At 37.1% G+C, this 24612-nt stretch overlaps 1 protein-coding gene across 8 annotated transcripts; it reads left to right on the top strand.

Annotated features, from left to right (window-relative positions):
- The first annotated feature begins 2843 nt into the window (after positions 1–2843).
- On the top strand, positions 2844–13637 carry LOC149963226 (uncharacterized). 8 transcript variants are annotated; one of them, XM_090180427.1, is made up of 6 exons: positions 2844–2927; positions 3041–3277; positions 6818–7397; positions 9500–9627; positions 10125–10365; positions 11373–13636. In XM_090180427.1, exons 3-6 carry the CDS (start codon positions 6821–6823, stop codon positions 13367–13369), a joined length of 2943 nt encoding a protein of 980 aa, XP_090036553.1. In that variant the 5' UTR covers positions 2844–2927; positions 3041–3277; positions 6818–6820; the 3' UTR covers positions 13370–13636. The 8 variants fall into 8 exon arrangements, with proteins under 8 accessions (XP_090036553.1, XP_090036556.1, XP_090036552.1 ...); XM_090180433.1 differs by lacking the exons at positions 2844–2927; positions 3041–3277 and adding an exon at positions 3352–3634 and having other exon boundaries at positions 6818–7256; positions 7293–7397; positions 11373–13637; XM_090180434.1 differs by lacking the exons at positions 2844–2927; positions 3041–3277 and adding an exon at positions 3352–3634 and having other exon boundaries at positions 11373–12665; positions 12735–13636.
- The last annotated feature ends 10975 nt before the right edge of the window (positions 13638–24612 follow it).

Genomic DNA, 24612 nt, shown 5'->3' with positions numbered 1-24612 from the left:
AGGCTTTGGCTTGAGATGGATGGTCAGAGGAAGGTCAATGAGGTTATCCCTGGGCCTTCTAAGAAAAGAGCAACTGAGTGGCTTTTGCTCCCTAAGAGTAGTATCAGGGTGGTCACGGGCCTAATTTAGGTCACTGCCAGTGAAATAGACATCTGTATCTGATTGGCATCAGTGAGAGTCCAATGTGCAGAGCATGCCTTGTAGAGGAGGAAACCTCCTCTCATGTCATTTGTGTAAGTGATTTTTATGCGGCTCAAAGTTTTGAGCATCTTGGTATGCACAGGCAGGAAAAGAGCGATCCTTCCAAAATCTCAGCGAAGCAAATCTGGAGCTTCGTTTCGAGACTGGGCTTTTCCGTGTCTAAAAGGCTGTGGTTTCTCAATTGACTTCTGGTCGAAGTGCTAGGTTGGGATTGACCCAACCACCCAACCCATACTAATAATATTAATAACAATACACATTATTATAATACAAGTATACAAGTTTTACAAAAATAATTTAGTATTGAAAATGTTCACTGGAATTCTCTTCCTCCATGGTACTCTCAAGCATAGAAATCTTATACTCATACCTAGAATGCTCCCGTCTACGGGAGAACCTGACGCCAAGTCATTTTCTAGCAACGACTAATGATTATATAGTCTTTGCTTAAGCTTCAGCCAATCAGCGGCCATCCATTGACTACGGCAAGCCGCTAGCGCCATAACATGGCGGTTAAAAATAGTAGAAGCTCAGACGATTTTTACAGGATCCATCCGATCCAAGCTCGCAGAATTCCCATAGGTTTTTGCTGGAGTTTTTCACATGAACCACTTAAACGTTTTTGGATTTTTATTTAAGATTTTTTGAACTTTTAGTTTTGTTTTCATATTTACTTATTATAAGGAATATTTAAATGCCATTGTGAGGAAGATAAATAATATTTCGTTTAGGTTCGCTTTGAAAATATTTAAGCCTAGGCCTGACATAGGCCTGACATAGGCCTAACTTTTAAAATAGCGGGCAATGTCAATGGCAGTTTTGGGAGAAGCAGTGACTTAAGGTCCTTAGAATTAACCTTTGTATTTAAAGGTTATTTCACATTTAAAGTAAGTAATATTATATTTATCTTTATGTTTGTAGAAACTTGGATAAACAAAAACCTTATTATATCCCAGAAAAAATACATTACACTAACGAATGACACTTATGACGAATTGACGACAGTCATTTCATTAAACAGCAACAATCATACTGATAATTGTCTTATTTTTCAAAACTTTACCTTCTATTTAATAATATGCTTTTTGTCTTAGAAGCTTAGCCAAGATAAATGTCTCGCACTCTGCTTAAATTCAACATTCCACTGTTAAACAACATAAGAGATAGTACTCAACGAAGACCGATATTTACAATGTTAAATAGTGTTTTTTAAAAAACGGATATTACAGTAATTATATACTCTTTTTTTTTTTAATTTTGCTGGGCGCGTCCTTGTTGAGTTTACCCCCCTTAACCCCAATTCTCAATATCCTGGGATCAAAGACCCGAGCCTAGACCCCCCACCGGGGTTTCCAGGTAATGGCCGACTAGCGGGCGGCCAAAAAGAGGGATCGAAGAGACCACCAAAAAGAGTGTATAGTCCTGAGTTGTTGTTCCACTAGGCTCACTGAACTTCCTGAAATCACTTTTACCAAATCATCAATTTGAAAGCCCGCCGTTTGTTAACATTTCAAAATGCCCCAAGGTTTAAGGAAACCCAAACTTTTACCTGTACAACGACACATTACCGTCCACCGCAAATCGTTTTCTACATGTGGAAATGAAACATCGAGGAGCCATAACAACAAACAACGCAATAGTTATCCAAAACGTTTACATATAAGAGAAAAATCTTTACGAGTAAAGAAACAGTCTACCATGTTTAAAAACTACATTAAACTCGATAACGGCCCCCTGCACGCACTCACGTGAGCGCGTGCAGGGGGCCGTGACTCGATTGACGTGGGCCAATCAAATGCGGGTTCTTAAGGTGACGTATTATAAAATCAAATTATTCTTTTCAGTAACTCAAACTAGATAGCAACGAATCGTTGTTTCGTTGCCGTAGTCCCTCTTTGAATCGTGATTGGCTGATAATGACGAAACCTCCGAAAATGTAATTGGCCCATTTTGTATTTATACGGAATCATTCTATTTTATAAGATTTCTATGCTCTCAAGCCACGTAATGATTGCACGAGGATACGGGGCCTTTTGCGTAGAAATTTACCCAACAAAAATATGACTCGAGAGCGGCTAAAATCGCAAAGCCGGTTTCTCTCAAAGTTTTAACTATATTTAATTGTTAAAAATAATGTGAGCATCATTTTGGTTCTAATTTTTAAATACTAATTCGATAGAATTAGGTTCTATAAGTTTTTCATTATCCTTTAACAGTGTTTTAGAATCCATTAAAAAAAGTATAATAAATGAAGGTACCTAAGAATGTGGGACTGAAGATATTCAAAGCTGAAAGCTCGCATGCTTTGTAGAGATAATTATCTGGTTTATATTTCACAATTCGCACATAATAGCCCACCTTCTTTTTTTACTCTTGTCCAAAATCCAAATACTTTACCTTTTCGTGGTCGTGTACTCTGCTTTATCAATAATAACTGGATATATTGTTTTATAGATCTATTATTGAAAAACAAAATGGAGGAGCACTCATGAAACAGATTTATTATATAGATAAAATCATACACGGGATTTCTTCTTTCTAGTGATTCCTATAGGTTATTTGAGTTTCGTCTTTTTCTGATGGTGCATAAAAACCCATTAATTACTGATTAATACCTTTGGTTTTAGCTGAAATATAGAATAAGCATATGGATTGATCCTAGATCGTACATTGGCTGTGGTAATTATGCGATGCGTTAACACAACAATAAAAAATTTAAGGCATTTGTAAGAAATAAATAGGGCCAGGGTCACCCTTCTTAAAGACAAATTTTTTCATTATTTTTAACATTAGGAGTCACTGGTCTTAGGGAAGAGTTGTATAAAATACTTTTTCCTAGCTTATTTGACTGATTCTATGGGTAAGACTCTTGTAAGGACGGACGTACAAGCATAGAATAATGGAAACACCGTTGGGAAATTAGCCATGAGATGAGTTTCTGAAAAGTGAAAACATAACAAAGTTTTAATTCTAGATTTGCGGTTTTGTGTTCCTATTTTCGTTATTTTCGTCGTTTTCAAAGAAACGAGTGTTCCGCAATTTCATCTTCACCTTGGCATCTAATTTCACTTAATTGGTAAAGTATAGAAATTGCCCGTTTTCTAATGGCTTTTTTTCAGTGGCATAGCCAAGTTTGGTTTCAAGGGGGGACACAAATTACACTATTTTAAAATTTGTCCATACAACAAAACATTTTGAGGGGAGCACGTGTTCCCTCTGGCAACACTCTGGCTTTTTTGCCATGGGTTACCCTGAAACTGAAATCAACTTTGGGCTTTAGACATTATGTGTAATAGGTTTAATGACAGTAATAAGAGTTGAAGGGCTTGTATGTGTAACTTGTGAGTTGAATATCATGTGCCTGGGGGACCTGGAAAAGGTGGTTTAAACTTAGTGTGGAATTTTCTTTTAATGGTAAGGGATGCGTGTGAAAGTAAGTACCCTGGTAAGTAATAAAGGTCAGAAGTTAACGTCAAACAATAGTTAAATTTTTTTGTTACATGTATATTTTATAAAATTGTTAATCTGAATTTAGTTTTAGTGCAACGATGCTGTGAAAAATAAACTAATGAAATATTTAGCCTAAAATAATACTAAAATGCTATGGTAATATTAGCAAAATAAAATTATTGGTTAAAGTACAATTTGAAAGCAATTAATAGGATGAATGTAATAGTTATAGGTAAATGACCTAATTTTGGTAAAGATTTGCGAACTGAATGTCTCACAAGGGAGGATGTTCCATTTCACTATAGTGTGTTAGGAAATGTTTATCTGTCTCAAATCGGTTTTTAGCCACATTGTGGCAGTCTTTGGTTCCTGTGGAGGGTGACCAAAATCTTTCTGATGACCAAAATAATTCCTACTTCATATTTTTCACGAAATTACCCATACCAAAAAATAAGTTGGATTTTAGTTTGTATACACATTATTAGTTAACATGAACTTGGTGTTAATTAGGAAGTTGTTAGCATATTTCAAGTTACTAGTTAAATGGTTAATAAGTTGTTATTCAGTTGGTAGGAAAATTCTTATTTTTTTAAGTTTGAAATTAGTTGGTTTTTTGTAGTCAAAAAATTACATATTATTTTTAAGTTGGTTTTAAGTAGTTTGGTAAAAACGTTTTCTGAAAGCTATATGATTTTTGTTAGAATTGCTAAACAAGTTACATGCTCTCCGTATGAGAGTTATATCTCTTTCATCTTTTTCAAGATAAAATAAAGGTAGTATAAAGTTAAAAAAGTTGGATGATACAGAATATTTATAATTAATTTTGTATTATATATTTGTCAGAATGCCTCGTTGTGCAATTGCTAGTTGTAGCAATAGATATGAGACAACTTAAATTAATCTGGAAAAGGAACATGCAAAATATCATAAATCCCCAAAATATCCCGCAATTAAATCTGCCTGGAAACAGCGATGTTACAGAGAAGATAAATTTAACTTAGACCATGCACGGATCTGTTCAGAACACTTTCTTGATGAAGACTATGAAAGAGACCTTAGAGGAGAGCTTCTAGCATTGGACTTGAGGCGAAAATTAAAGAAAAATGCTATTCCTTCAGCTATCCCTTACCAAAAAATAAGTTGGCTAAAAACCACTTAGGACAACTTGTATTTCAACTTGGTTTTCAGTTTGTATTTGGGACAAATGCCTACTTAAAAATAACTTAAATCCTCTTTATGAATCAACTTATTTCCAACTAAACCAGAATCAACATTTACATTTAACTACTTAAAAGCAACTTAAATCCTACTAGGGAAACATCTAAAAACCAACTTAAAAATATTATGTAATTTCCTGACTACTAAAAACCAACTAATTATAAACTTAGCAAAAGCAGTATTTTCCTACCAACTGAATAATAACTTATTACCCCTTTAATAGTAACTTGAAATATGCTGACAACTTGAGCCTACTTAATACCAACTCAATATCAACTAATAATGTGTATACAAACTAAATACAAACTGAAATCCAATTTATTTTTTGGTTAGGGATTATATATTAAAAATTTAAAAAGAAATAAAAAAGTAGTGAAAGAAAGTCTCGGATATTGAAACGTGAAAGGAAAAAACTAGTCAAGGATTTGTTAAAAGCTTCGCCCTTACCAAAAAATAAGTTGGATTTTAGTTGGTATACACATTTTAGTTGACGTTAAGTGGGTTTTAAGTAGGCTCAAGTGGTCAGAATATTTCAATAAACTTGTTAAAGGGGTAATAAGTTGCTATTAAGTTGATGGGAAAATACTTTTTTCTTTAAGTTGGTAATTAGATGGTTTTTAGTGGTCAGAAAATTACGTATTATTTTTAAGTTGGTTTCAAGTTGGCTTTAAGTCTGGACTAGTTGGTATTAAGTGGTTTTTAAGTAGGTTTTTAGTTAATATTTGGTTGGTATTTGTTCCAAATACTAACTTAAAACCAAGTTTAAGTAGTTCTTAGACAACTTATTTTTTGGTAAGGGAAGTGACTTAAGACATTTAACTGGTAATAAAAGTATTGTGTCACTTCAACAAAAATTTATAAATACAAATTCAATAAAATATGAAAATGTTATTATGAGAATATTCAAATAGTGTCCAATTCTAATCTAAAACTAGCTCAATTAAAATCGAAAATGAAGTTCTTAACGATACATATCCTGATATTATTGAAACAACTATTGCCATTAAAATTATTTTAAATTAATATGTAAGGAGATATAGATAATTAAAAATTGTCCAATGACTCTATACATTAATATTATATTAATTTCTGAAAAACAATTTGAACACATTGAACTCTATTCGTCCACCTGTTTCCATATGGTTTTTGCACAATATTTATTTCAAGGATGATTTAAATTGTCTTTGTAGAAACCAAATAGGTGCTAGGTGCTTCAATGTTTCATACCCCTTGCAACCATGCTGCCAGAATTTTGAAGGCAATAACTCAAAAGTATAAAGATAAACTGACTTGTTATATGTCCAGTTGCATTAGTGTTAACAATATTTAATCTTGACTGGTTTTTAATTGAAGTGCCTATTCCCAATTCTCAAAAAAAAAAGATCCATTCAGCTGTGTTAGAGGTACAATATAGGTGATTTTAAAAATTAAGACCTTGGCCCCATTTTGTCCCCCAGTGAATCTCTTGAAAAAATTTGAGATAGAGATTTGCCTATTTTCAATTAATTTTAAGGGTTTAAGGAAAATGGCGATTCTATCATTGCCCCACCCGTATTATGAAAAGGCCCCTGTTATTAGAGATTACAGAGATTAGAGCGTGATGGTGTCATATATAATATTTATTTTATATTTTAGGAAGCTAAAATGTAAACTATTTTCCCCACGTTGGCCGGGACAATGTGTTTACTGGCCAACGCGGGGAAAATAGTGATCAATTTATTTTTTACAGAAAATTTTTTATATCAGAGTCTCTGATTCAGATTAAAAACTTACATTCTAATTTGTATTTTTTTTACAATATTGTATTCTTGCTATTTGAAGTAAAATATATTATTGAAAATTCTATCAAACCCATAGTATTCCTCAATTAACCACTACTTTCCACTAGCTTGGATTGCTATAAAATAAATTGTCCTTTTGTGGTAATATTGTTTGTATTCATATTTAGATAATGAATGAGTTGGAAAAGTTCAGAATCAAGAGACGGATACTCAGAAAAATGTCCACTGTCATTTTTGACAAAATCGATGAAGAAACGACAAAAGATAATATTTCTTGCTGCAGGAAACGTCTTGAACAATACATGGAGCAGCTCTTGGCTAAATATAAAAAAATTTCCGCTTTGGATGCTGAGATAGAAACTAAAATTAGTGTAGAATTTGATTTGGACGCAGAAATATTGGATAGTGAAAAATGGCGAGAGATGTTTGTTGACTACAAATCGAAGATTAATATAACTTTCAAAAGATTTGATTCTGAAGTATCTAAAATTCAGCAATCAGAACCTGGTCTATTTACATTAATTTCAGAAAAACCTGTAACAAATCAACTAGAACTATCAAAACCTCAACCTATGAACAAGGTACTAAGAATTTCTGAACCCAAACCTATAACCAAGGAACTAAGAATTTTGGAACCCAAACCTATAACCAAGGAACTAAGCATTTCGGAACCCAAACCTATAACCAAGGAACTAAAAGTTGTACTAGAACGACTCAACCATCCCATACATGATGAGATTTATAATGGTAAGTAATATTTTTAGACGTGTCGTACTGCTTGTAGCTTTAGCATGCATTTCCATTTTTTAAACAATTGGTTTCCCGTATGTTGTTTTATGAAGAAAATAATAATAATCAGCTAGGCTAATACCCAAGGCACCACCTACAAGAAGTTTGATTTAGATATCATCCAAACAACTCCTTATATTATCAAGCCTTTGTTCATGAAAATTATTTTAACTTTTAAACACTAATTTTCTACAGATTAGTGAATTTATAAACCAATTTTCTAAATCTTAATATAATTTTGTAATTCTGATAAACTAAAATACTAGTGGAAGAATGCTTAAAAGTAATTTTAAAAAACAAGGTAATTGATAATTGTATTCCGTAAATTATAAATTTTTGTGTTTAAAAAATAAAAATAGAGCATATAGTGAGAGCGCATGGTGATAAATTGTTCGAAATTGGCATACAGCTCTGAAAATTAATATACACGTGCCTTGAACTATACTCTCGACTACCTAAATTTTATTTTTCAGAAAAACCAACTGGAAAAACTTTTATAAGCAAAAAACGCCGTTGTTGCCGAGGACGCGCGCATCTTAGTTTATATGTGTTTTAAAATCTTGTTTTAAGTAGTACTGTGACACGTATCACCATAAAAAATTTCATAACTTCTCCAGCTTTACCACCCGAGATACACGCGATTTACCATTTTTCCCTATGGAGAAAAATGGTAAAAAACGTCAAGTAAAAAAAAATACCTCGAAGTGGTTCCATATCAGGTTTTAAGTAGCACTGTGACACGTATTACCATAAAAAAATTCATAACTTTACCACCTTTACCACGCGACTTCCACGCGATTTAGCATTTTTTATTCCCGAAGTTGCGGAGATTCGGTGCAACGTAGAACAAATCATTTTAAAAACACATATAAAGTAAGATGCGCGCGTCCTCGGCAACAACGGCGTTTTTTGCTTATAAAAGTTTTTCCAGTTGGTTTTTCTGAAAAATAAAATTTAGGTAGTCGAGAGTATAGTTCAAGGCACGTGTATATCAATTTTCAGAGTTGTATACCAATTTCGAACAATTCCGGTATATTTTGTAAACATGCGCTCTCTCTAACAATGAAAGTTCAAGAAACTAAATAAAATGGTTTTGTTTTTGGCTATCAGCTCAAATAAGTATTCTTAAATAGATTTATTTTTTTAAATTTTAAAACTTGAAACATTTTTGAAGTGTTATATTCAATTATCCTGCGAATCTGTCTATTACCTGAAACATTATTCATGAACACATTTTTATTGCATCAGTCATTTTGGCAATTACTAGATTTAGAATACCCAGCTATGTATTTTCAACGGTTCAACCATAATTTGGCACTTTATAACTAATCCTCATTCAGGGTTGACATAGTACCTGGGCGGCCTGGAATTCCTGGAAAAAGTCAGGGAATTTGAATATGGGTATTAAAATCAGCGAATTTTAAAAATTAGTCTAGAAATCAGGGGGAATTTTATTTCGGTTGTAAATAGGAAACGTTTTCTAAAATAAAGGTTAAAAAATACAAAATCTTGGCACAAAAGAAGTCAGGAAAAATCAGGGAATTTGATTGTGAAAAAACTGTGGCAACCTTGTCATTTGTTTATTCATTAATACAGCCTAATAATAAAAATAGGTCCTTTTTCATTTCTGCCATATCTCAGCCTACATGCTGCCAATTGCTATTTGAGAAAATTTGGACACCAGTTTTGTTACTAATCCAATTATTTAGCCGCTTCATTTTACGGGAAGTTCATAAATTGCTAGATTTTTGCCTGCTAAACGTTTTGTAACTTTTTTAAAACACATAATTTGTTAAGCTTATGATTTGTTATTTATAAAATCCGCTTAGCAGACAAAAATCCCGCAATTTAGAGCTTCTCGTGTTGGGTGCTATGTGGCTCAAAGGAAACTAAAATGGAGATTTCTTTTGTTTGTAAATAAAATATCAATTAAGAATTGGTACAGACAATCATAAAATTTATATTTTAAATGAAATCTAATTGATTTATCTTTTTTTCAATCTTTATGCATAGTTAAGATATTGGAATTAAAATAATGTCTTTTGTGCTACTTTATATAGAAACAGCTCGTCGTTCCTATTCTCCAAGGATGGATGAATGTGGTAATTTTTTTGTGCAAGAAATGGAAAATTCATATAACATTGTGAATACTCAACATGAAAAATATTTCAAGAAACCTTTGGATTGGGTAGGTATTTCATTTTTAACATTTTTTATAAAATAAAATATTGAAATTTTTATTTTATATTTTATAATTCCCTGGCTGTGATTTACCTCAATCTTTTAAATTTTCAAGGTTTTAAATATTTTGGTTTCGCACCTTTGTTTAACTCATGCACCCTCACCAGCACTTAGTAATCATCTGACCAGTCCAGCTTTTCTACTGGTTATTAATTTCTATTTGAACATTTTAGTCTTATTATAAGTTAATTTGATAAGCTTTAGTAAATAGTTATAACTCAGACTACATTTCCGTATGCAACACAAATTAAAATTTATTAGACTTTTAAAGTATTGGGGTGCAGGTCTTTTTACCCTTTAAACTTATTTCAAAATTATTGGATAGCCAAACGGAAAAGCTATATTTCCTTCACGAGATCTACTGTGGATCAAAAAACTCAAATTAGGTGTCAAGGTCAATTATTGATACTGATTACTTATTTTAAATTTGTTTATTTATTTCAGACTAAAGGCGATAACACTAAAATAACAAATAGCAAAATTGAAGACTTGGTTGAAGTTGGAGTGATTAGTGATTGCCTTCCTGATTCTGCATCAGAAGGATTCACATTTTCGAAAGGAGAATATACCCAAAAAACTTACCCATTCAGGAATACGCACCCTATTACCAAGGTTGAAGTTAAAAGCACTAAACAGACATCTAAAGAAATTCCTACAAAAGAAGTTTTAAAAGCCAGATATGGTTGTAAGTGAATTTTTTTAATTTTATATTCCTCATAGTTAAGCCCCCCCTACTCGCAAGCTCTTGATATTTTTAATCACAACATCATCCTTCCGGGGTTAATATATTTTGGCTTGGCATTAAATTGCATTTCCTCTCAATTCCATTCTAAGTTCTTGAAACCCGAGCCCATTGTTAAAACATACATAATTGTGTATACATTTTGCAGCATGGAAGTCTGTAAGAACTCCTTCTGCGTTGAGTTTGCAAATTCTCTCCCCACAGTTTCAAGGCGTTTTCCCCTGAGATCTTCGGTTTCCCCTTCCATAAAAACTTGCTGAGGTTAGCGGTAATAGTTATGGTAGGGAGCTGTTGGCTCGCGTGGCTTTCAGGGCTTGCCACCACCCTCCTACGCATTGTAACCTGGCAACCTGAATTAAAGGCTTTAAAAGTCGCTCGATGACTTAGGCCTAAGGTGGTGCCTTGGGTATTAGCTTAGCTGATTATTATTATTAGAACATGAAAATCATCAGTCAGCTGGTGTTAAATATATGCATAATTTATGTAAGATTTTCTTTAAAATTGGTTTCTTAAATGATAATAAATTCAGATCGTTCTGTTACCTTTTGTGGTTATACGTTACTATGTAAAGTGTTTATTTTTTCCTGTGTTTGACAATATCTATGCAAAGAGGTGAATGACCAATTTAAATAATTTATTAGCAAGGTTTAGAGTTAGCTTACTTCGCTTTGTCAGCACAGGTCGCTAGAGACAACCCAGTATAAATAAATAGCGTGCTAATTTATGCATCATCAACAATATGTGGAAAATATGGGTAGACACTCGTAGGTAGTTTTCGTACTATGTCATTTCTTTAGTGGACTCTTGTCACTGCCCACATCATTTGACATTTTGCCAATTTTCTCATACTGAATTTAAATCTTTCAATGAAATTTAGCATTTGAGATTTCACTGTTTTTTTAAGCTTAATTAAATGTTCTTTTATGTCTAATTTGTTATTAATTTTAAAGGTATGGAAATTTTTCGAGAAAAAGAGCCAGAACATTTGTCAACTTTACCTCCAATTGGTGTACCTGTGGACGAATCAACTCTTAGAGCCAATTCAAAATCAAAAGTTACTATGAATCCAAGGAAAAAGCCAAGAACTAAAGAAAAACAAACTGAATCAAATTTAATGTTACCATTAGGCCTTGAAGAGCATAATGAAGAAAATTTTAACTCTCAAGCTGCTAAAATTATGGATCTTTTGAATTATCTAGATAATCTGAACAAAGTAGATTGTCCGACAACTAAATCACCTTCCAGATCACCTTTATTAATGAATCAAGACACTGAAAAAGAAAAGAATATAGATAACAAACTTAAACGTGAAAATATAACAAAAGAAAATAAAAGTACAGCTATTTTCGAAACTGACAATTCTATTGAAATAATTGATCTTGAATCAAACGAGGAAACGATTTCAAGTGGCTCCATTATAAATACGACTCTAAATAGTCGTAACCCAAATCAACCAAATAAAGTCATAACCTCAAATTTAGAGATTGTGAATGCAAGTACAGTGACACTTGCACATCAACCACCAGGTTCTGAGAAAATTAAGTTCATATCGTCTCAACCACTGGGAGATGTGAATACACACAAATCAGTTCAAAATAATAAGAGTATGGTAACATTAGAGTCGTTTCAAACACCTAGAAGTGCAAGTATAGTCACTATACCATCATCTCTAACACAGAGGACTAAATGTACTGTGACATTGGCTTCGTCTCACGCAAAGACTACTGAAAGTACGCTCTTGTCGACACTAGCAATAAGTAATGATGTAAAGTACCAGAAGTCCTTAAGACCTCACAAAAATGTTAGTGGCGTAAGAAAATTAATCAGTCTGGAAGGAAAGACCATGGGCAACAAATTTAACTCTAAAGATACGGATGATATTGAAATAATTGAACTTGGATCAGATGAAGAAACTCTTACAGGTAGCCACATTAAAAGCAATCCTCGGAATAGTGATACAACAAATCCAGCTATAAATCCTCGGTTGAACAAAGCTTTAGCCAAGAATTTGCACAATGTAGATGAACAAAATATGTTGAAAGCACTATTCAGTGCGAGTACACTTGCATCTCTACAACCAAATTCCCAGGCTATTCAAATCATTCCTTCTCAAAGACCGAGTAATACACTATCATGCTCTCAAACACCTAATAGTATGAATATAGTCACGCATGTATCTTCTCTAGCAACAAGTCCTGGAAATACAGTTGCGTTTCCATCATTTTGTGCAACAAGTACTAACAGTATGTCTTTGCTTGCCTCATCACATGCAGAAAGAAGTAAAGGTACATGTACAATATCGTCCATTCCAGCTCCTTGCAGTGAAAGTTCTGTTGCTCTTGCACCATTTCCACTATCATCGTTACAACTCCCAAGTTGGCAAGCAGCATTAAGACTTAACCATAAACCTACTACATTTCAACTCAAAAATGACCCTGCCTCACATATTCCTTCGTTAGCCAAGGTTTCCAACACTCCAGTGTCATCATATGTCATAACTAATCCAAAAATAAACGGTGTATCATCGCAGAGTACCAGTTCCTATACAATTGGGTATCTTAATGCTATGAATTTTCCTCTATCAGAGAAACTATCACCATTAAACAACCTATCTATGCCACTAAATCGAAGCAGCCGTTATGAGGCTAGTAAAGCTTCAGCTAATTTATCCCAAGCACCATTACTTGCGGGTAATCTACCATGTGTAACAGCACCAGTGCAGCCCATTTTTGCCGTAAATAAACCTAGATCTCAGAATGCTTTGTATATTAATGCTTCAAACACATCGCAAGCACCTTTTGTAGTTCAATCCAGTGGCTTATCATTTGTGAGTCAACCAGTTGAAATTTCTATTGTAGCTAAAACAAGTGGCTATGTGCTTACTCCCCAAACAACAAGCCTGATAGACCCAGAACAAACTTTGCATTGTGACCCAACCAAACAGTGAGGTGCTTACTTCTCTACCTAATAATATTTTGTCTCAGAACTGTAACAACTTTCTTACAGCTCAAAAACAAACTTTGAGTAATGCAATTCTCACATATATTTTAAGTATCCCATCAATAAATACGGAAAATGTTGCACAGTATTGTTTTAAATAATATTAATACTTGAAAGTTTTAAGTTTGAGATGAAGATACAACTAATGATATAAATTCATTAGAATTTTTGCAATTCAGTTTCGATTCTTGATTAGTTTTTAATAATTATGTAGTATAACAAAGCAAAAAATGTATTATACAAAATAATAAGTCATTTGCTATGAGAAGTCATATTTAAAATTATCTTAAATTGCAATTTTAAATAACTATTGACAGTGGATTTGGAATTATTATTGTAAGAAGTATCTAAACAATAAAATAATTGTTTATTGAGAGGAGTAAATTTTTTTACCAATATTGATTTAACATTTTATTTGTGAATAAATAAAGAAAATTAAAAAAATATTGTTGAAGATAAACAAAGAAGATGGTTCTTTAACAGTGGGAAAGAAAAAACCACGGAGAGGTGTTTCTTAATTTAATTTCCGCTTTATTTCCATGTTTGTTTTTTATGTTTATTCATATCTTGCTGAAATACGTCAGTCATTCTGACGACATCAAAGATGGAAAAGAGCGTTTCATTTTATGACTGTATCATGATCTCCTGCATTTTCGAGTCATTACCGAAAGACGAATACCGAGAGTTTGGGATGCGCTGGTACACATTGCCTGCGGAAAAGCAGACTGTCGCTGAGCTGTAGCGCCTACTGATTGGTCGTGCCACACGTGACGGAAACGTCTTTGAAGAGTCATCTGGTTTTTTTAGCTCGTCGAGATGGTAGAAGGAATTTCAGTAGCACTGGAAACAATTCAAGAACTGACGAACTAAGTCAATCATGTTCAAACAACCGAAGAAATCGGCCAAGATATTTCCAAGTGTTAGAAGATCAGACATCTCAAAATTGACTGCACTGAACGGAAAAACCGACTGGAAACCATAGAACTGGAGGAAGCAGTAGCAACACTAGCGCCGACAACGGCGGTGGTATTATTGCGGCAAATGGCCTGGATGCTCATACTACGGCAAACACTACATCACGAATAACGCTACGAAGTTCAGGAGGTTCAACAGTCCAGCCATTCTACTAGTCGGCAACAAAGCTCAGAGGACAGCAGACTGCGAGGGTGACATTCGCGTACGTTTTAATGTCGGAAAGTCTGTTCGTCACAAGATTATCCACAACGTTTTGGCACATCAGCGCTTTCGCCTGCAACGTATTTTCTCTGAAAACTGCCATGAAACGGAATACCAACCTAGAATTTCAAGCCACTGCGACATCCTGCGGACTGTATGAGAAAATCAATAGTAAAAAACGTTTACGTCTTCCTGGGGAAAACGAGTCCCTATTCCGGGTGGATATCAAGTTCCATATTTCTTGCCACTAACCCAAGGAACGAGAAAAAGCTGGACCATCAAGTCTGGCACGAAAGATTGTGCCATCAAGATAAACGACATGTAGCGGCTACTCTGAAGAAACTCTGTTACGAGATTATCAATCAGGAGACTGATAAGCTATACGAAATATGTACCTTTGGAAAAATGGCTCGTCACAGCTTTGGCACTTGGTTGGGTAAAGCCACGAAGGCAGGAGAAATAATTATATCTGATCTCTGGGGGCCATCATCAACGCCATCAATGAAGGGAAAGCTCTATTATCTTCCCTTCGAGGACGAGTACTCCGGCATCCGTAAAACATATTTCTTGGCAAATAAATATTAAGTCATGGATCGTTACAAAGACTTTCTCGCATTCTGCGAAAACTTTTAACGGATAACGGAACGGATAAGTCAATGATGAATTTCGCCGAATAACGACGCAATAAGTTGGCCTGAAATATCGAACCTCAATGCCATACACTCCTGAACAAAATGGAGTAGCTGAACGTGAGTATTAAACAATCATGAAATCGGTATTTGAAACCAGATTTACCTCCAAAACTGTGGGCCGAAGCTTTCAACACGACAACGTATGTTCTAAATCGCAGAGGCCCAACTCGCATCAATGGGAAGACACCGTACGAGCTAGGGACTGGAAAGTCGAATTCTCCAGTCAAGCATTTGCGAATATTCGTAACCGATTGTTACGTTCATGTGTCAAAGGAGAAGCTAAGGAAGCTGTCCAAGAGAGCATTGAAAGGCATTCTCGTTGGATATGAAGATAACAGGGAATCCCTGTTAAGGGTTTTCCCCCGAGCTCTTCGGTTTCCCCTTCCATAAAAACTTGTTAAGGTTAACGGTAATAGTTAGTGTAGGGAGCTGTTGGCTCGATCTCGTGGCATGCAGGGTTTGCCACCACCCTCCTACGCATTGTAACCCGGCCACCTGAATTAACGGCTTCAAAAGTCGCTTGATGACTTAGGCCAAAGGTGGTGCCTTGGGTATTAGCCTAGCTGACTATTATTATTATTATAATTATTATCTTCATATCAGGGATGGATATTGTTAGGGTCTTAGAAATTATTGTTTTGAATTTACCGCTTAACGCCCGAGTGCGCTAATATTTATAATGTAATAATCACCGCCAGGGGGATTCAAGAGGACTCGGGCGCGACGCTTGAGGCAAAATATGCCTCCTACAAGCTGTATCTTTTTCTGTAAATAAATTAGTGTTTAGTTCGATACAAATCTCTCAATCAACATAAATAAGTAAATGTAAAAGAACCCTAACAAATTGGCGACGGAGATGGGATGAATATGGACTTTTAATCAAGTAAATCAGTGCAACAACCTAATCCCTTTGTTTCTGTTAACGGCGACCATTTGGGCCTCGGCTCCCATAAAACTAAAGAAAAGAAAGGGAAGGACGTTTTCCATGTAAAGGTAAAAACAAGCATTCACGTGACACCAGCGAGTAAACAAGACGTAACGTTACACAGCGAAAAGTAACCAGCGAGTAAACGAGACGTAACATTTAACAGGAAAACATTCGTTTGAAGAACAACATAGCGTCACGAGAGTTAACAAGTAACGTCATGTAGAGTGAAATTGCCACGTGAACAAAAGAAAAAATAAGGAGTAATACAACAAATAGAAGTAGACAAAACAAGGAAAAAACATTTATCAGTTAGCAACATTCAGAGTAAACAATAGCACGGTAAACAATGTCTATAATTCTGCAATTTCCACCATTTGAAGAGGGAGGAGAAAACTGGACGAGTTATACAGAGCGCCTTGATCAGTATTTTTTAGCCAACGACATTGTAGAGGTTCCGGACACAATACAAAATGCAACGACCATCAATAATACAGTGAAAATAAAGAAAACTAACAAAATACTTTAATGATCTAAAAGCGTGTCTTACATGCATAGCGTTCGTCAATCGTCTGACTGCTTTCTCCGTTGTGTCAGACGCCCCCCTTTGCTCTTTTGGTGGCGCCCTCTGTGGTGATCCCAGCAAACATAAAGATACCCATAAACATCTCCCCCTTTTAATTGTCCTTCATAAAAAAAAAACTTTTCTTTGAACTGGTTTCATTTGCTTAGTCCAATACAAAATCCTTTTGCCACTCCGGTCGGCATCTATTTGAGCTCGGTCGCAACTTTGGACGCTGGGCATGGCCTGTTTGTATCCGTTCCCGAATATCCAATTCAATTGGTTGACTAAGCACCCCCGCATACGTAGGACTTCTAGTTCTGACTGATTCCGGTAAACTGTTCGCACAGTTATCCATGTCTGCAGACGGAATTACCACTGGATGAGCAGTCGGGATATCTTTTCCAACATGCGCTAGTGCCGTTGAGCCCTGAAGGAACCCTTGATTTAATTGCTTGCTTCCTTCTATAGTATTTCCCTGCAGCGACTTCCCCGTTTCTATTGACTGTGGTTCTGGTAGCGCTGTAATAGCTGCTAATGCTGACTCGGTGCTGGAGGTTTGTGCTGTCTGTGGTCTGAAGGGTTGATTGGCGCCCTCTCTACGTGTATACTTGTTCACTCGATGATTCGTTGGTTGGTTGGTGAGCTTTATTTGTTTGGTCTCATGCGCCTGATGATATCGTACTTGATGCCCCATCTGTGCTTGTAAGGCTGGCGTTATTTGACCTTGATACTGAGGCCGGTAAATTACGCTATTATCTTTTTTATCAGACCTCGTAGTATCCCGTGCTGGTGGCAATGGTTGTCCTCCTAATTCTTTAAGAAATCTTCTATTCCTCCGTAGAATTGCGCCGTTTTCTGTTTTGACTAAGTACGACCTCGGTCCGACTTGTTTAATTACTTCCGCTGCCACCCACCGAGATTGCCTCTCACGTGGTTGTACGTGAACTTGTCTACCTATGTTTATTCGTCCTAGGTCTTGTTTGCCCTTGTCGTATTGCTGTTTGATTTTCTGTTGTCTTTCCTTGATTAACTCTGGAATCCTCGGTATAACCACGGGCATTAACAACTGATTTGTAACCGGAAGCAGTCCCTGCGTCCGCCGTGCATAAAATTTCTGTACTGGACTCACACCGTCCTGTTGTGGTGTATTTCTCCATTCTAATAATGCCAGTTCCAATTCCTGTTTGCAGTACACCGCCTTTTTGACCAATCTTTTCGCTACCTTCACAGCCGCTTCAGCTTTCCCGTTCGACTGGCTGTGATATGGGGATGTGGTGATATGCACAAAACCCCATTGTCGAGCAAAGCGATCATACTCCTCACTAACAAAGTTGGGACCATTGTCCGTTATTACTACTTGGGGCACTCCATGCCGGGCAAAATGTTGTCGTGAGACTTGTATTAGCGCCGATGATGTTGTGGAGGTCAATCGATCAAGCTCCCAGTAGAAACTAAAATAGTCGACTGTCACAAGGTAGTTAATTCCATTGATGGTAAATACATCCTGTCCCACCATCTGCCACGGGCGCTGCGGAATTTCATACGGCTGTAAGGTCTCTGGTTTTTGTTTAGCCATGAAGGTGTTGCAGGCACTGCATTTACTGACATATCCTTTGATGTCCGCTGCCATTCCCGGCCAATAAATTACATCCTTGGCTTTCCTTATAGTAGCTTCTGCGCCAACATGACTGAAGTGTATTCGCGCCAATATCTCATGGCGAATTGAGTTTGGTATTATTATTCTTTGTCCTCGGTACAGTAGCCCTTCTTGGAACGTAATATCGCCCCTTTCTGACCAGTACTGCCTGACTTCTTGAGGTACTTCTTGTCTATTTATGGGCCAGCCCTTCAGCACTAACCGCGTCAGTGACTGACAGACTGGGTCTTCCTTTGTTGCTTGCCGCACATATTCTAGAGTTGCTGTGCTGACTGGCAAGTATTGAACTGGATTGATTTCTGATACTTCATTTAAAATCCGTTCGACTGCATAAACTATATCTTGATCTCGTGACTCTGGTGACTCCGGTAGGTAGGCTCTACTCAGCATATCCGCAACAAACAGAGTACTTCCCGGACGATACTGCAGTTCGAGGTGATAATTTTGGAGCTGTAAGATCATCCGTTGCAGTCGTTTTGGCGCACAGCGTAAAGGCTTCTGAAATATGGGTATCAGTGGTTTATGATCGGTGTGTATTGTGACTAATGGCCGTGCTCCGATATAGTGATCAAACCTTAAACACGCAAACAGAATTGCTAAGCACTCTTTTTCTATCTGCGCGTAATTGCGCTCAGTTGGTGTTAGTGCTCTCGAGGCATATGCAATAGGTTTGCCTTCCTGCAGTAACACTGCTCCGAGGCCTGATTCTGAAGCGTCGCATTGAACGGTTGCTTCCTTAGCGATATCGTAATACGCCAATATGGGTGCGCTGCTCAACTGCTCTTTAATGCGATTGAAGGCCGCGGCTTGTGCTTGTTCCCAAGTAAAAATTACGTCCTTTTCCATCAGAATTCTCAGCGGTTCCGTGATTGCAGACATAGATGGTACAAAACGTGCTAAATAGTTAACACTACCCAATAGTCTTTGTACGGCTTTCCGATCCGTCGGTGGTGGCATTTTCATTATCGCTTCCACCTTTGCTGGGTCTGGATAAATGCCTCTGGTGGTAATCACGTGTCCCATGTATTTAACTTCGGACACGGCCAGTCGTAATTTCTCCTTGTTAAGTATAAGATGTTTTTCTCTGGCACGAACCAATAGCGCGTGAAGATTACGATTGTGATCTTCTATATATTCCTGCGGTGTTTCTCCTCGACCCATTATTAAAATATCATCCGCTATATCTTCTACACCGTCCAGTCCCTCCAGCAGTTCCAATAATCGACGTTGGAACTCTTCCGGAGCGGAGGATATCCCAAATGGTAGTCGACGGTATTTGAAGCGACCAAACGGGGTCCAGAATGCTGTCAGATCGGTACTCTCCTCTGCTAACTCAATTTGGTGGAACCCGTCTTTGGCGTCCACGACTGAAAAAATCTTGGCTCCTTGTAGTCGAGGTAAAATACTATCCAAAGTGGGCATTTGATATTTCGGGCGCCGAATGGCTTTATTCAGATCCTTCGGATCCAGACAGATGCGAATTTTTTCCTTTCGTCGTACAATCATTAGGCTACTGATCCATGCTGTTGGACGTGTGACTCTCTCTATGACCTTTCGCCGTTGTAAATCATCCAGTTTATCTTTCAGAGGCTGCAGGAGTGCTACCGGAACTCTCCTAGGTGCGTGTTGTACCGGTACTACCTGCGGATCCATGTCTATCTGGTACTTCCCCGGAAAACAGCCCAATCCTTCGAAAACGTCGGGAAATTCTTGAATTATCTTTACTGCTTCTGATTGCGCTCGTGCCAAAACTCTGGTTTCTTGGTCATCTTGTTTGATTTGAGGACAGGATGTATTCCATGTACTTGAGGTGCTTGAGACTTGATGAACGGTGAGATAACGTTTATCAAATGTTACGAGACCTAACTCTACTGAGGTTCGGGCTGACAGTAAGGGTGTGACATCTTGTTGCAGTATTTGAAATTGAACGTTGTATTTATTTTCTCCCAAGGAGCACTGCAGAACACACGTTCCTTCTGGCGTAATTATATGACCATCATAAAGACGTAACTGTGAGTACGATACATTTAACGGTGGACTGTCCTGATGTGTGATGGTGCAGTAATCCCTGTAGGAAATAATGTTGCAGGTGGCCCCTGTATCAATTTGACAAGTTAGTGAAGCTGGTGGTTGTCTTGGCTGAGAAGAGACTGTTAATGTTACGAAATATTTTGCTGCCCTGTGACTGTGTCCGATGGACTCTAGTGCCTCTATCTGAGTTTCATCTTGTCCGATGGACGCGATTTCTTCAACTACGAAAAGATCTTCCGAATAGTTGTTGTATTCCTGGATGTATTGCCCCATTCCAGAGGCTACGAAATAACTTGGTCTATATTCTTCACCTTCCACCTGACGAGCGTCATCTAACGTTTTTTGCTTCTTCTGTTTTCCGCACACTTTCTTGAAGTGATTGTAGGATTTACAGTAATCGCATTGCTTTCCCCAAGCTGGACATTCCCTTGGACCATTAATGTGGGCTGTACTGCTACCACAGTACCCACATCCACTGCCTTTATCTGCATAACTGTTCCGCCGAAAATTGCCCCGTGAGTTGCCCCGCTGCTGGACTGTGGAACCGCCTCTTCTTACCGCTGCTGCGCCTCTGCGTTGATACCGCTGTATTTGGTGAATGGTGTCTGTTTCTCCTTCTGTATTGGACGCTTGGTGTGTGGCGGGATCAAGTTTGTTTAGTTCGCTTAACTGTGCTTTGGCTCTTTCACTTATGCGTAGTGCATTCAATGCTTTGTCTATTGTGACAATATCCTCCTCTCGAAATAAAGATTCCTTGGCCTTAGTGTCTTTAGACCCCATCACTAATTTGTCACGGATACACTCTTCGACCACAGCTGCGCTGTAATTACAGTCCTTGACGAGTTGTCGTAGCCTGATATAATACTGATCTACAGTTTCATTCACTAATTGGTGAGCGTGTAAAAATATGGACCGTTCGTATAGAACATTTGTCTTCGGTTTAAAATGGCTATTCAACGCTATTAAGATTCTGGTGTCATCCTGTAAATCTTCCGCAGAGAGTGGTAGGCTTTGCATTATTTTCTTACATTCGGCTCCCATTAACGATCGAAGCAAGGCCACTTTATACGTCGCTGGTTTTCGATTCAATTCCGTGAATATTAAATAATCTTCGTACGCCTCCTTAAAGTCCGCGAAATTCTGAGCTAAATTCCCGGTCATGCACATGGGTGAGGGCATAGGCCCATGAGCTTCCATGATTCTTGGCGCCGATGGCAAGGCTTATCGTGGCGGAAAAAGAATTGTACTCAATATATTGCACACATCACTGACGAATTTTATCTTCAAAACCAGCCACTTCTGACATCATGTTTGTCGTTTATAATAAAGAGTCGTATTATAACTAACAAAATACTTTAATGATCTAAAAGCGTGTCTTACATGCATAGCGTTCGTCAATCGTCTGACTGCTTTCTCCGTTGTGTCAGACGCCCCCCTTTGCTCTTTTGGTGGCGCCCTCTGTGGTGATCCCAGCAAACATAAAGATACCCATAAACACCTACTAATGTTTATAGGACCGACCACCTATGGACTTTTACGCAACTTAGTATCTCCGGACAAATCACAAGATAAATCATATGAAGATTTAGTAAAAATTTTGTCTGTTCATTATCAACCAATTCCCAACGAAATAATGGAGCGTCACAAATTTGACAGCCGAAATAGAGAAAAGGGTGAACCCGTTGGTGTATATTTCTCAACTGAGAAAGTTGGCAGAATTTTGTAATTAAACGGATCTTGACACTACTTTACGAGATCGCTTAGTACACGGCATCAACAACGAAACCATATTGATGAAATTTCTATTGGAAAAAAATCTTACACTTCAGCAGGCAATAGACATTGCTCAATCCATGGAGAACGTAGAGAAGGAAGTCAAAGAATTAAAGGCAACGTCAAATGTGGCTAACAACACAGTCAACAAGATCTCGAACTTTAAGAGAAGAGAAATTAGACAAAACAATCAACAGGGAGCGCAGTACAGACAAGATCATAATAACTACGGTGACAGAGGAAGAACTAACAAATCTCAATCTAATTCCAGACAATTTCTCACGCCACATAAACATCAAAATCAAGATTTCAGAAATAGGAATCCGGCGAATATGAAGTCATGTATACGATGTACAGATATCGGACACAGCTAATGGGAATGTATACATAAAGATTCGGAATGTTTCAAATGTCATTTTAAAGGTCGCTTAGCAAAAGCTTCTCTTCGTGAAAACAGACCAAACCAACCAAGATTGAACAATTATCGTCCGAATAGAAATCAGTTTAACACCAATTACAATCGCTACAACAACAACAACAATCGTAATCAGAGCAGCACTGGTAACGGAAGATTTTACAATAATAACAGGCAAGGGTTAAACAGAACCAATAATATTCAATTGGAATCGGAACAGAATTTTGAAACTCAAGAGCAGTATGATCTCTTTCACATATTCGAAGTACCGCGAGTTACAAACAGAGAAGTAGTTAATTCCATAAATACAAGTGACGTCGATCCGACCCTACCAATCAAATTATCTTGCACTGTTAACGGTGTTCGAACAACCTTTGAACTTGACACAGGATCAGCCCACACATTAATTTCGGAAGACGTTGAAAGTCGCTTACCAGGGTTATCGCTACAACCAACCAACAAGTCTCTATTTTCCTTTTCGGGACACGCAGTTCGTCTTTAAGGACAGGCTAATGCTCAAGTTACTCACGACAATTAAACGAAGGAACTACCCTTGTTGGTGTTTAAGGGGTCGGGTCCAAGTCTTCTAGGAAGAACATGGATGTTTTCAAATCTCCAGATAATGTCGCATCCGTCAGTAATGATTGGTCAAGTACGATCAACTGAACTATCAGTGCAGGAAATTTTACAAAGACATGAAACTTTATTTTCTCCCGGTAGAGGTTGCCTCAAAGGTGTAAAAGTCAAGTTATATATTAACCTAGATTCGAGTTCACGATTTTTCAAGGCTCGTTCATTACCCTATCACTTGAAGGACAAGGTAGAAGACGCTTTATCGAAACTAGAAGCGTAAGGAATAATAACACCGATACCTTTTGCTGAGTATGCAACCCATAATGAAACCAGATGGCACAGTTAGAGTATGTGGCGATTACAAAATCACCAGTGGTGATTCACCACAAACAAAATAATCAACACCGAACAGTATCCACTCCCAAAGAATCAAGACATTTTCGCAAAATTAGCGGGGTGTACAGTTTTCTCTCGTCTCTATATGCGCAATGCATACAATCAGTTAGAATTAGCTGATGAATCTCGGAAATACGTAGTTATCAATACAATCAAAGGCCTCTACCAGTACAATTTCTTACCCCAATGTATTTCGTCTGCATCCGCTATTTTTCAAAGAAATATGGACATATTATTGCAAGGTCACGAGGGTTGTAAACCTTACAAAGATGATATTTTAATTGGTGGGACTGACACGTTAGACCACAACAAGAAATTAGCCAAGGTGTTAATGACGATGGAAAAGGCTGGACTCAAACTTAATAAGGACAAGTGCAAATTTTTAAAACCGTCGATTGATTTTTTAGGATTTAAGACTTGACAAAAATGGCTTACACCCTCAGGAACAAAAATTAGTAGCTATTCGAGATGCACCAGCACCGAAGTCACTAAATTAACTACATTCTTTCTTGGGACTTGTGAGTTATTACTCACGTTTTATACCACAGTCGTCAACACTTTTGGCCCCTTTGTACGAATTGTTAAATAAGTCGGTGAAAGGGAATTGGACTGCGGTACATCAATAAACATTCGAGCAAGTGAAGCAGGCTATCAAATCATCTGACTTACTAGTACACTTCGATCCAAATAAGGAAGTAATTGTTGCATGCGATTTCACCAGTAGGCATAGGATGCGTAATTTCTCACAATATCAATGGTGTTACCCACTTTCGTGACTATCTTCTAGGAAAAAAATTTACTTTGGTCACAGACCATCAACCATTAGTCACCATTTTTAATGAAGATAGTCCAATACCACCAACAGCAGCCGCACGAATTAAACGCTGGGCGCTGATGTTATCCGGATTTGACTATAAAATTCGTTACAAGAAAGGTTCAACACATTCGAACGCTGACGCTTTAAGCCGCCTGTCAGTAACAGTGCCC

Source organism: Leiobunum rupestre, chromosome 1 (genome assembly GCF_980474605.1).
Source record: "Leiobunum rupestre chromosome 1, qqLeiRupe1.1.hap1, whole genome shotgun sequence".
Taxonomy (NCBI): Eukaryota; Metazoa; Arthropoda; class Arachnida; order Opiliones; family Sclerosomatidae; genus Leiobunum; species Leiobunum rupestre.
Note: the sequence above shows the minus strand (reverse complement) of the source record. Positions and strands in the feature narration are given on the sequence as shown.